This window comes from Phyllostomus hastatus, unplaced genomic scaffold (genome assembly GCF_019186645.2).
Source record: "Phyllostomus hastatus isolate PE091 unplaced genomic scaffold, TTU_PhHast_1.1 phas_scaffold_501, whole genome shotgun sequence".
Taxonomy (NCBI): Eukaryota; Metazoa; Chordata; class Mammalia; order Chiroptera; family Phyllostomidae; genus Phyllostomus; species Phyllostomus hastatus.
The window spans coordinates 34,461,437-34,473,595 of NW_025334033.1; the positions used below are offsets into that span (position 1 = coordinate 34,461,437).

At 37.8% G+C, this 12,159-nt stretch overlaps 1 protein-coding gene across 1 annotated transcript in view; it reads right to left on the minus strand.

Moving 5' to 3' along the window:
* The window catches only part of TXNDC16 (thioredoxin domain containing 16), a 75,353-nt gene that overhangs the window by 56,604 nt on the left and 6,590 nt on the right, over positions 1–12,159 (minus strand). Inside the window, exons 3-5 of the mRNA XM_045823680.1 lie at positions 11,634–11,716; positions 6,420–6,493; positions 5,506–5,580 (exon numbers count right to left, since the gene is read on the minus strand). Of these exons, the coding sequence (XP_045679636.1) occupies positions 5,506–5,580; positions 6,420–6,493; positions 11,634–11,716 (232 nt within the window). The remainder of the gene's footprint in view (positions 1–5,505; positions 5,581–6,419; positions 6,494–11,633; positions 11,717–12,159) is intronic.

Here is a 12,159-nt window from a genome sequence, read left to right on the forward strand (position 1 = left end):
TAGAAAAATGGGCAAAAGATATCAAGCAACAGTTCAGTTCCATTTCTAGGAATAGTATGTAGCTGCCACAGAGTACGTGACAGAAACTGCTTAACAGACATGGGGTATTTCAACCTAGTAGATTTAGCACATAAAAGTAGGATGATAGAGTGAAAGGCATTTTTTCCCCATAGTAAATTGCAAAGTATAACTCTGATATGATACACTATTTAGCACAGTTCTTCAACATTCCAACTATTACTGAAAAAATTTTTAAATACTATATGTCACAAGTCATTTTTTTTACATTTTAAACAAAAATGAGGACATTGCCTCTTTGGAAATCTACTTGACATTTAGTTTCCTCCCCCTAAGTTTCTTCTTCCCGTAAGTGATGGGAAGTGAAGGGAAGTGCGTTCTTCCCTAGAACACTGCCCACATGGCCTCTATGTTAACAACACTTAAATCTGCACTCCTTGGGGGCTCAAGTTCCTATAACTGTTTACTTGAGATTTAGATGTGATGGGCATTTGACTCACTGAAAATTATCTTCTGAAAATTTGCTCTTCTCCCTTGCCTACCTCAGACAGTGATCAATTAGATTTGAAATAGAATGAGGTAAAAAAGAAGTCAGGAACTAACTCAAGTTTGTAGTTTTGCTCATTATTACAAAATAAACGGTTACCAAGTCCAGTTAATTTTACCTCCTAAGCATTAAAAAGAAAATTCCCTCTTTGCTATCTCTATTCTACGTCTCTAGATTGTACAACAGCCACACAATGGTTTCTCCATTTGGGGTAGGGGCCGAGGGGCAGGAGGGATATTCAGGAGAATAGATATATTTTAATATTTTGTTTTTTCAAAGTATGTTTTATTGATTGTGCTGGTACAGTTGTCCCATTTTTTTCTCTCCTTTATTCCCCTCCACCCTGCACACCCCCTCCCACCAGCTTTCCCACATCTTACTTAGTTCACGTCCATGGGTCCATACATCTATATTCTTTGGCTTCTTCATTTCCTATACTATTTTTAATCTCTCCATCTATTTTGTACCTACCATTTATGCTTCTTATCCCCTGTACCTTTTCCCTCATTCTCGCCCTTCCCTCTCCCCACTGATAACCCTCCATGTGATCTTCATTTCTGTGAGTCTGTTCCTGTTCTAGTTGTTTGCTTAGTTTGTTTTAGGTTCAGTTGTTGATAGTTGTGAGTTTGTCGTCATTTTACTGTTCATATTTTTTATCATCTTTTTCTTAGATAAGTCTCTTTAACATTTCATATAATAAGAGCTGGGTGATGATGAACTCCTTTAACTTGACCTTATCTGGGATGCACTTTATCTGCCCTTCCATTCTAAATGATAGTTTTGCTAGATAATCTTGGATATAGGTCCTTGTCTTTCATGACTTGGAATACTTCTTTCCAGCCCCTTCTTGCCTGTAAGATTTCTTTTGAGAAATCAGCTGTTAGTCTTATGAGCACTCCTTTGCAGGTAACTGTCTCCTTTTCTCTTGCTGCTTTTAAGATTCTCTCTTTGTCTTTAATCTTGGGTAACTTAATGATGATGTGCCTTGGTGTGTGCTTCCTTAGGTCCAACTTCTTGGGGATTCTCTGAGCTTCCTGGACTTTCTGGAAGTCTATTTCCTTTGCCAGATTGGGGAAGTTCTCCTTCATTACTTTTTCACATAAATTTTCAATTTCTTGCTCTTCATCTTCTCCTTCTGGCACCCCTGTGATTTGGATGTTGGAACATTTAAAGCTGTCCCAGAGGTTCCTAAGCCTCTCATTTTTTTTTTGAATTTTTGTCTCTTTGTTCTGGTCCAGTTAAATGTTTATTTCTTCCTTTTCCTCCAAATCATTGATTTGAGACCCGGTTTCCTTCCCTTCACTGTTGGTTCCCTGTATATTTTTATTTCACCTTGCATAGCCTTCACTTTTTTCTCTATTGTACAACCATACTCAACCATTTCTGTGAGCATTCTGATTACCAATGTTTTGAACTCTAGATCTGATAGATTGGTTATCTCTTTATCACTTAGTTCTTTTTTTGAAGTTTTGATCTGCTCTTTGACTTGGGCCATTTGTCTCAATGCACCTATTATGTTGTAAGGGGCAGAACCTTAGGTATTCACCAGGGTGGGGCAACACACTTTGCTGTATTGTGGCACTGTATGTGGGGGAGGGGTCAGAGAGGAAATAATGTTGTTTGCTCCACTCTTGATTGGCTTTTAGTCACTTCCCCTGCTACCCATAAGCAAATTGGGGCCTTCTGGTGCTGATTCCTGGGTGGGTGGACTTGTGTACATTCTAGGACCCTGTGGGTCTCTCCAATGAACCCTCCTATGAGGCTGGGAGTTTCTCCTGCCACCACAACCCCCACAGATTTTTACAACCAGAGGTTTTGAAGCTTTCTTTTCCTGTGCTGGAACCCAGGGTTGCACAGTCTTGCTCCCCAGTTGTTCCTTCCAGTTTATCTGCACATAAATGTGGGACTGCCAGCCACCTCCTCATCTGCCTGGTACTCTATATGCCACATTGCCACATGTCCTCTCTGCCCCAGCTACCCATCTCCACCCCTCCTACCAGTCTCAATGAATGTTTCTTCTGTAACTCCTTGGTTGTCGACTTCCATGAAATTTGATTTTCTGGAAGTTCTGGTTTTATTTTTAAATTTGTTGTTGTCCTTCTTTCAGTTGTTCAAGGGGCAAAGTGTATCTACCTATGCCTCCATCTTGGCCAGAAGTTGGTTCCTCCATGTTCTTGGACCCCACAAAACTGTCACACCCACCAGAAAGAGCTCTCCAGTACTAATTTAATCGCATCACTTGCCTGCCAGCAACCCTCTATTGAACAATCAGGTGTTATGCTGGTCAATTAGTACAGCAAGCCCAACTGAAAGTAACAATCCAGCCTTCATTCACTTATTGCGACAGTACAAGCAAGAGGCAGAGAGGCATCAGTTTCAGAATGCTTCTTTCCCTTCCCTGCCATGAAACAGCTTCAGGTGAGGGTCAGGTGCACAAAGCACAGATGTAAGGTATCACTGCATTCCAAGGGGCACCCAACAAAAGGCTCCTGGCTCTTTATGGACTGGTGGGCTGGGGTGAAGGAAAGAGGGGCTAGGAGTGGAAAGGGACTGAGTCAAAGTAGAGATAAGAGGGTCTTATCAGAAGTACCTGTGAGGTGCCCAGCCAAGGTTTCTGATAGTGAGGCCTCAAAATGGAGACAACTGGGCTAAAAATGCAGGTGTACACAGGAGCATGTTTGGCCTAAGGGATTGGGAGAAAGGAGGGACCTGAGTCCTTGACCTCAATTTTCTCTAAAAAACTGCAATGTGCTGGCTGCACAGCAAGTCTAGTGTGGAGGAGGTACCTTCCCCCTATGAGGCCTGCCAGGTAAAACCTTATAATTGCCTATGGTTGGGCCCAAAAGATGACACAAGAATTCTGATGTGGAGCTGGACTTCTCACCCATCAGTAGCTACCCAAAAGCCTGAACTTCTTCACATGGTAAACAAAGATTCCCTTTATCTGACCCCATGCCTACCTCTCTGCCCTCATCTCCTGCTTCACATTTGATACTCTTGGTAAAAAACTGCCCTGTCCATGCCCTGACTAGTGCAGCGCGATGGACTGGGTGCAGGCCTGTGAACCAAAGGGTCACCTGTTCAATTCCCAGTCAGGGCACATGCCTGAGTTGCAGACCAGGTCCCCGATAGGGGGTGTGAGAGGTAACCACACATGGATGTTTCTCTCCCTCTCTTTCTCCCTCTCCTCCCCTCTCTCTAAAAATAAATAAATAAAATCATTTTTAAAAAGAACTTAAAAAACTACCCTCTCCAAACTATTCTAACTTCCTGCCATTGCTCACACAGTCCCCACTGCGTTACCCACTTCCCATTTCTTCACCAAGCAAATGCCCACTCATGCTTTAAGTATCATCCCCATGCCACCTCCTTCAGGAAGACTTCTTAGTAAATATGTACCCTCATTCTAGACCCAATAGGAACCATTCCCTACCCTGTGGGTCCATAAGCCCTTATACGTACTTCTGTTTTACTTGCTACATAATATTTTCTGTTCATATGTCTGTCTCTGCAACAAAACCCTATATTCCTAGAGAACAGAAGCCACATCCTATTCTGTTTTTAATCCCCAGTACCTAACAGGTATCTGGTACATGGGAGGAATGAGGGGAATGATCTTTGTGGAATTAGTGTTCTACAAACCAGCATTAGCACAGCATAAAAAACAGGACATCACCACAGCAGGATTGCATAACACAGGCTCCACAGACTAGCCAGTTCAGAGAACAGGGTCCCCAGCACTGAGAGCCACTCCACATCTAAGGCTAGACTGTTTCAAAACCACCTTATCTTCAGGTTGTCGAAGGTGGACAAGCCTCTCCAGAATTTGCTGTCAAACTTGTCAAAGATGATCTTAATCACCCTTCCCCCATCCCTCAAAGAATCTTCTTTGTTCCTTCACTGTCATTTCTGGGTCAAAGACAGGCATCAGGTATCCACTGCACAACAAGTATCATATCTATTACTTGGACTTTTTGCTAAGCCTTTTATGACCGACCCCCACCTTAGGACAGCCACCCCTTCTCTAACCCAGGAAAGGGCTTCTAAGACGGCCCAACAGCTCTTTGGAATTCCTCCTTCAAAAGGCCACCTTTCATTCCTTATAATTGGCTTCTTACTCTACAGGCCTCAGGATCCTTGATTGTCAGGATCTTTTCTAAAGGCCTTTCATTAATATATTGTTAGTACTGGAACATTTAAAAGTATCCATTTTCAAAGCGATAAACACAACTTTTCACCAATATATTTTAAGTTTTCTGTAATTTAACTTTCACCCAATTTTTCTGGGAATCCAATCAGAGAAGAGAAGGAAGCGGGGAGCCAAGCAGAAGACAAAGAGAGTCAATGTCAGCAAAGGTCTTAGTTGGAAACAAACCTACAATAATGTTAAATCGGGAAAGTCCATTTAAATTCATGTCCTTAACAAGTCATAGTTTCTAGATTTTTCATCAAAGAGAATACCAGACTTTATTCAGAGGTAAAGTGCATGAATGGACCTCAAACAGGCCTCACTCCCAGGCTTAAAGATTCCATACCAAGGAAATTAAATTAAAGTCACTTACTCTCTCTCAACAAACATTCAGGTATGTTCTGAGATTATGTGAACTGTTTCTGTACTTACTGAGCAGGCACAACAGAGCTACAGATGCCAGACAAAAATCATCTGGGTGAGAAGGATGCTAGTCACAATAGTATGACCCATGTAGTCATGCCGTGCCATCTACTATTTTAATACAGTGTATCTATATGTTTATGCATTATCTGCCATTTAAGAAATTTTAGATTCTCTATGTGGGAAGATAGACCAGGAATTTATGTGAAATTGATGCCTACAAATATAATATTAAAACTCTAAAATGTTTTAATTGATTGTGATTGTCTAAAGTGAAATTACTAGATAAATAATAAGTAAAGAAGTGAATGGTAACCCCTGTACTTACAAGAGAACATGAGCAATGATGGCATTCACATCAAACAAGGTATCAGTAGGGAATTCTCTGAGTAGTATGTTGCCTCTGTAAAAAGTTTGAAAAAGTGTTACAGAAATATTTCCTTAGCATCCAATTTACTTGTTCCTCTGGTATTCTAGGCTGTAATGTTAGAGCCTACATCCTATCCATTATCCCATGCACATCCCAAAGTGCTGGCCAGAATATACACTCAAATATTTATTGAATATAAACTATGTCAACTTTGAAAAGCTTAGGCCCTGGACCTAGCAAAAAGACCAGAAAAAAAAGTGCAAACAGGGCTTCCTACCAACCTCCCTGTCACATACACACAGATTCCCCAAATCAGAAGGAGACAAGTAAGAGAAAGAAATGTCCTCAGCAGCAGGTCTCTGAGGAGACAGGATCTCTCCCCATTTCCTAGGTCAAATCCCAAGAGTTTGAGGAAAGATTCTGGGAAACCCCAGATAGGTTGGCAGACCCAAGTGCCCTGAAATCTGTAACCCGGATATTGGCAGATCCCTTGAAAATAAAGTACATTTGTTTCACACCAGAATATGACCTGACATATCTACTTAAACACTGAATTTTCTTAGTGCTTACTTACCAGGCATTTGTAATAGGAATTTACATAGGATTTTCATGTAATACTTAAAACAACCCTGTAATACTTAAAACAAACAATAGGGTAAAAAAATACCTACCCTGTGAGGTAGGTATCATCTTTGCTTTACAGATAAGGAAGCTAAAGTGCAGGTAACAAATGTATTACTTGGACTTTTCGCTAAGCTTCACATGACCCCCATTGCATACAACTTTATTCTGGATTAGTGATATTTTATATACTTGAATATTCTAGAAGTATAGTTTTATATTTGTCCATCACACTCAAAATAATAGTTTACCTGAATAAATATGCTTTCATCAAATCCCTTTCTTTTCCACAGTATCTTGATATTTCTTCTTTGACACAATTAACCTTTAAAAGATTACATTTAAGGTTTAGAGTATACCAAAAGGTGAATTTTCTTGCTTTGGGAAACAAGAAATACAATTAAACATTATAATTTTTTTTCTATATCATATTTCTTATTTTAATTTTCTTTCTGATTTGAATCCCATAATTGCTCATTTACTCAAGTGCTTGACATAACCCAGAAAAAGGACCTGTTTCTACATTTAATAGTAGTATTTAATTATACCTAAGATATAATATTTAATTATACCATTTAACTCATTTTTATGTGAGAAGCAAGTAGAAGGTAATCAGGTAGAAAAGGAAGGAAACAATTAAAGCAGGACAAAAATCATGAGCAAAAGCTAGGAAGCACAGCAGTGAGTGGTAAGCTGGAACCATGAAACCATCTCAACAGCCGGCCCAGGTGTATAGCAAACAGTGGTGGTTTGTCACCCAAAATCCATCCTCCCCTTTGGTTTTACTGACAGAACCTCACTAAAAGCAAGTTCCCCATTAAATGACTTTCCCAGACTCCCAACAGCCAAGGATGGCTAAACAGTGTTAGGAGAAGTCACTGGGTTGGAATTCTCAGAAGACTCCTAAAAAGGGGTTGACTGATACATTTCCTCTTCCCACTTCTTCCTGACAAAACAGACAAGATAGCTACAACACCAGCAGTAACTAGGGACCCTGAGGTCTCTTTAAAGAAGAACCCTTGCTAAGGATGGTGCGTCAGAAAGAATGAACCTAAGTCCCTGATGATGTCAGAGCAACCATAACAGCCCTCGATCAGCTTACAAACAGCTTACAATCAGGGCTCTATGTTAAAAATATAAGGACAATCCTGGCAGCAACATGAAGATAAAATGAAAGGCATGAGAGCACAAAGATAAGGAGGGAGGTTAAAAAAATATCAGATCAGTATAGGTCAAGGATGGCTGAGATGTGAAGTAAAACAGAAAAGAACAAAAAGATTCAAGAGACTTTTCATAAATACACTAAGTAAAATTAGAGAGAAAATCGAGCATGTAAATGCAGCAAGAAATAGAGGAGGGGAAGGAATGAGATAAGAATGAAGAGATTACTAGATGGGGAAAACAGGCAGCCACCAACATAACTTACCAAGACAAAGGCTAAAAGAATACTTTGTTTTGGATTTTATAAATTTGGGGGAGGGGGGGTGTTTAACAACAACAAAACAACTCATTTTTAGATGAGTTTTTTGTTGTTTTTGATATGCAATTTAATTTTAAGAGAGTTTGAGGAATCAGAATAATAATTAGGGAAGCTACATTTGTTTAAAAAAAAGCTACAAAAGGAGAACTGATATTCAGAAAGGATATCAGAAATAGAGAATTAGAATTAAAAGTCATAGTATAGCCATAACCAAAAACCCCTAAATTTTAGTGTATGTAATTTTAAAAGTCAGAGACATAATGGTTGGCATTATGACAACAGATTTGTCCATTTATCCATTCAATATATATTTGAACACCTACCATATTTTAGTCACTGTTCTAGTCCCTGGGGGCACAACTAAGTTCCAGATAAAAAAAAAAAAAACTTTATCTTTAGAACTCACATTCTAAAAATAGAGACAGATAATTTAAAAAATTAAGTAATATGTAATGTCAAGTGTTATTAAAAATATTAAGAACATTTTAGGAATCAAGGAAGGCTTCTCTGAGGGGGTGACATTTGCACAAACTAAAGTAATGGAGAGAAACATACGAATGTAGAAATATGTGGAAGATATGAGTTCTAAGCAGAGTGGGAAAATACCTGCAAAGGTCTTGTGGAAATAAGACATCAGGTTCAAGTAACAGAAAGATGACCCGTATGTGTCAAGAACAAACTGAGGAGAGTGGAGGAACTGAAAATGAGATTAGGGAGGAAGCCAGTGTTTACAAGATTGTATCATAACTGTAATGGGAAGCCTTTCTGAAAGGGCAGCAATGTAATCTGACACATCTCACCTACATGCGGAGAAGAGTTTAGTTAGACAAAAGTGAAAGGAGAAAGGCCAATTATTAGAAGGCTATTGTGGTTTTCTAGATGAGAAATGATAGTTTGGACAAGGAAGGAGTAAAAGTGAAGGTACAGGAAGTGGTCAAGTTGGAAAGTTTTGGTAGTAGAACCTAAAGGACTTACTGATGGATTGGTTATGATAGAACAAGTCAAGGATGACTCAAAGTCTTTTATTTTTAAATCTACATTGATACAGTAATACTGCCTTACCAGCTTTCTTTAGATTATCACTTGCATGGCATATCTTTTTCCTTCATTTGTTTTGAAAATTTCTGAACCCTTTAAAGATACATTTCTAAATGGCATACAGTTGGGTTTGGTTATTATACACAGCTTGACAATCTTTGTCTTAATTGCAACATTTAATCCATTTACATTAGTGTTTTCTTCATCTATCTCTGCCTCCTGAAATCTTAACTTTTGAAGATAATATCAAAATGCTACTATTTGGGAAGTCTTTTCCCAATACCACACATGACCTTCCACCCCAATAATCAGATATGAGCTCTCTTTCCTTTTAACCGCTATGGCATTTTATTTGCATCTCATTAAAATTGGGTTCTGCTAATTACTAAAATAATTTGTGAATGTCTTTCATCCTCCCTATTTAGGATATGAAGTATCCAAAGAAATAGAATGGATCTTAGGCATCTTTCTGTTCAATAGCCTAAATATTAGTAAGCTAATTTTAATCTCTTATACATTTACAGAGTATCTGTTATATGCAAGGGACTGAGCTAGATACTCAATATAGGTCTATCTTATTCACCAGTATACCTTCCATGTAGTTTGGCATCCTCAACTATAAAATCAAGTTAGGTTAGTTCATAAAGATACCCCTGGGTATGAACCTCAGTATTCTACACCAGTTATTAGCTATACAGTTACTAGTTACTAGATAAACAACACGATTATCCTTTTTGATTATCATATGTACATATTATTTAATTTCTAAATTTCAGTTTAAAATGTTACTCAGATCTCCTCAGAGATGAGTACCATTATCATTCTAGAGTGTAATCAGTTGTTCAAAGTTAGCTGACACCTCTATGTAAACAGAATTGAATTATTTTTGTAAGGTATACAACCATGACATAAAAAGTATGAATTTGGTTTCTGCCCCTGGTTCTTGACACAATTATAAGGTTTCTAAAACCTTATAATTTTCTGAGTCATAGGAATACTATAAGCATTTTTATTCTAATATTTGGCCTTTAACTCCAGTTCCTGATATAGGAGCTTCTAAAACCTCTGAGTTGTCTTTGTTTACACTGAAGAGATGACTGGTGGGTGGCTGGGGGCTCTTAGATAGCTTCAGGACATTGTCTGGTTGTCAGAAAGACACAGCAATCATTAAGAGAGCTGGAACTTTCAACCCCACCTCCCATCCTCCACGCTGGAGATTGTTAATCACCAATGGCCAATGATTTAATCTGTCATGCCTCCAAAAGGCAACCTCCATAGAACCCTAAACAACAAATTTAAAGAGCTTTAGGACTGATGAACTCCATCCAAATGTCAGGAGAATGACACACCCCAAACTACAGAAGGATGGAGGCTCGAGACTTCTGACCTCACCCTAAGCATCTCTTCCACTTGGCTGTTCTTGAGGTAGCCTTTATGATAAACAAATAATAGCAAGTAACATGTTTCCCTGAGTTCTGTGAGCCATTACAGCAAATTATCAAATCTTAGGAGGGGAAGGTAAGAACACCCAATTTATAGCCAAGTCCTGTAGAAATCAGTTGTAGGTAACCTGGAGACACACTACTTGTATCTGGCAAATGAAGTGACAGGTGGTCTTATAACACTGAACCCTTAACCTGTGGGATCTGTGCTAACTCTGGGCAGTTAGCATCAGAATTGCTTGGTATGGAAAACTCACATGTTTGGTGTCAGAAGTGTTCTATAGGTAGAGGGAACAATATCCTTTTAATAGGCAAGGTTAAACTTTCTGTGCTTCCTGCCCTGGGAACTAGCTGTAGAGACCAAGAGGAACAATAGCCATCTCTTGGAAAAGGAAGGCTAATGAACCAAGAATGAATAGATGTACACACAGTGTAGAAGTAAAAGGAATTCTATGGAAAGTAACCTCACAGGGTAAACTGATCATAAATTCCTAACTGGGGGAGTCATGATGGGTAGTCATGCCCCAGGCACATTACCTTAGTAAAAGGCGTATCTTTGCCTTAAGCAAGCCTCATCTTTGTTTCTGTGCAGCTAGGATAGCACACTTTGATGTTAATGTGATCACCGTTTCAGAACCTTCCTTTTAAAATGCTAACAGCACCTAATATTAACTACCCTGTAATCCAGTCCTGGTCTTGCTTTCTCCCATCTCCACGTAATCGTTTTAAAATTCCCTTCTTAATTTCAAATGCACAAAGGAAACTGTTATCTTCCAGATCATTTGAAATCTTGTGCCGCAGGGTATGTTGTCAGTTTGGCTTAAATAAACTCTTATAAATATTCTCTACAGGTTTGGACATTTCTTATGTCGACAACAGAAAGTCAGGTACACACTAATCTGAAAGAATTTAATAATCCCTGGGTTACTTCTCATTTAGTTTTCTGAGGTACCAATTCTAAATTTAAACTAAGTAAAAGGCTCATGTAGCTATCTAATCCACGATGCCTGTGGAAATTTTCCACAATTTTTTCCATGGCAAGTTTGAAAATTTTTGAGAAAAGAATTAAATATATAATTTTAAGTTAGGCTGTTTTAACCTCATTCTAAAAATAAATGAAACTACAGCATAGGAAATTATAAAATCTTAGAATAGTAAAGAAAAAGTACTTCAGTTACCTCAATTTTGGTACTTCCATTTGTACTAATAGAGATTTAATAAATAATTGAATTGTGATATATTTGTCAGGCAGAACAAAATAAAAGTCTAACTATAGGACTGAAAAATGACACCACAGACACAAGAGAATAATTTACAAAATTAAGCTGATTTGGAACTATCTTTTTGTGTTTCTGTCTGAACTTATAAAAAAAGGTAGCAATTTTTTTTTTTAAAGTTTGGAAAAAGAGGTGAAACAACACAAGCATCTTTAGCTATTCAGCCATAAGTCATTCAAATATAAAATGTTTGTCACGGATAATTTATTAACATGAATATCTTTCTACCTTTGCAACTGAAATTCCATAGTCTTGGAGAGGTTTAACAGCCTTATTCAGTTCTTCAAGAAATATAGAGTTACTTGAAGAATCTAAAATAAGAAAAGTTTTATGCATGTTTAATGAATTGTACCTTAGAAAAGATAAAAATCTTAAAATTAAAATCCAAAGCTGCAAAAGTAAAAAGAAATATATTAGTTTGCCCAACCAGTATGCAACAACAAATAAGCAGTAACTAAATACACCTAGTTATAGTATATTTATGCCCTTACTTCCAAAGTCTCATTCTTATTTATGTCTTTATAATGACATATTTTAATTTTGTAAGCAACCTTAAAAACTTTCTAAAACAATAGAGTAAATAAATGTTTAATTTAAACCTAATATTTGGCATTATTTTACCAAGTTTAATACCATATGCAAAAAAAAAACATGTATACATGCATAAAACTTTCAAAATGGTTTTAAAATACCATTCTAAAATAATAATTATAAGGGAACCAATAGAAATGTGGATTTAGTTCACTTACTAATT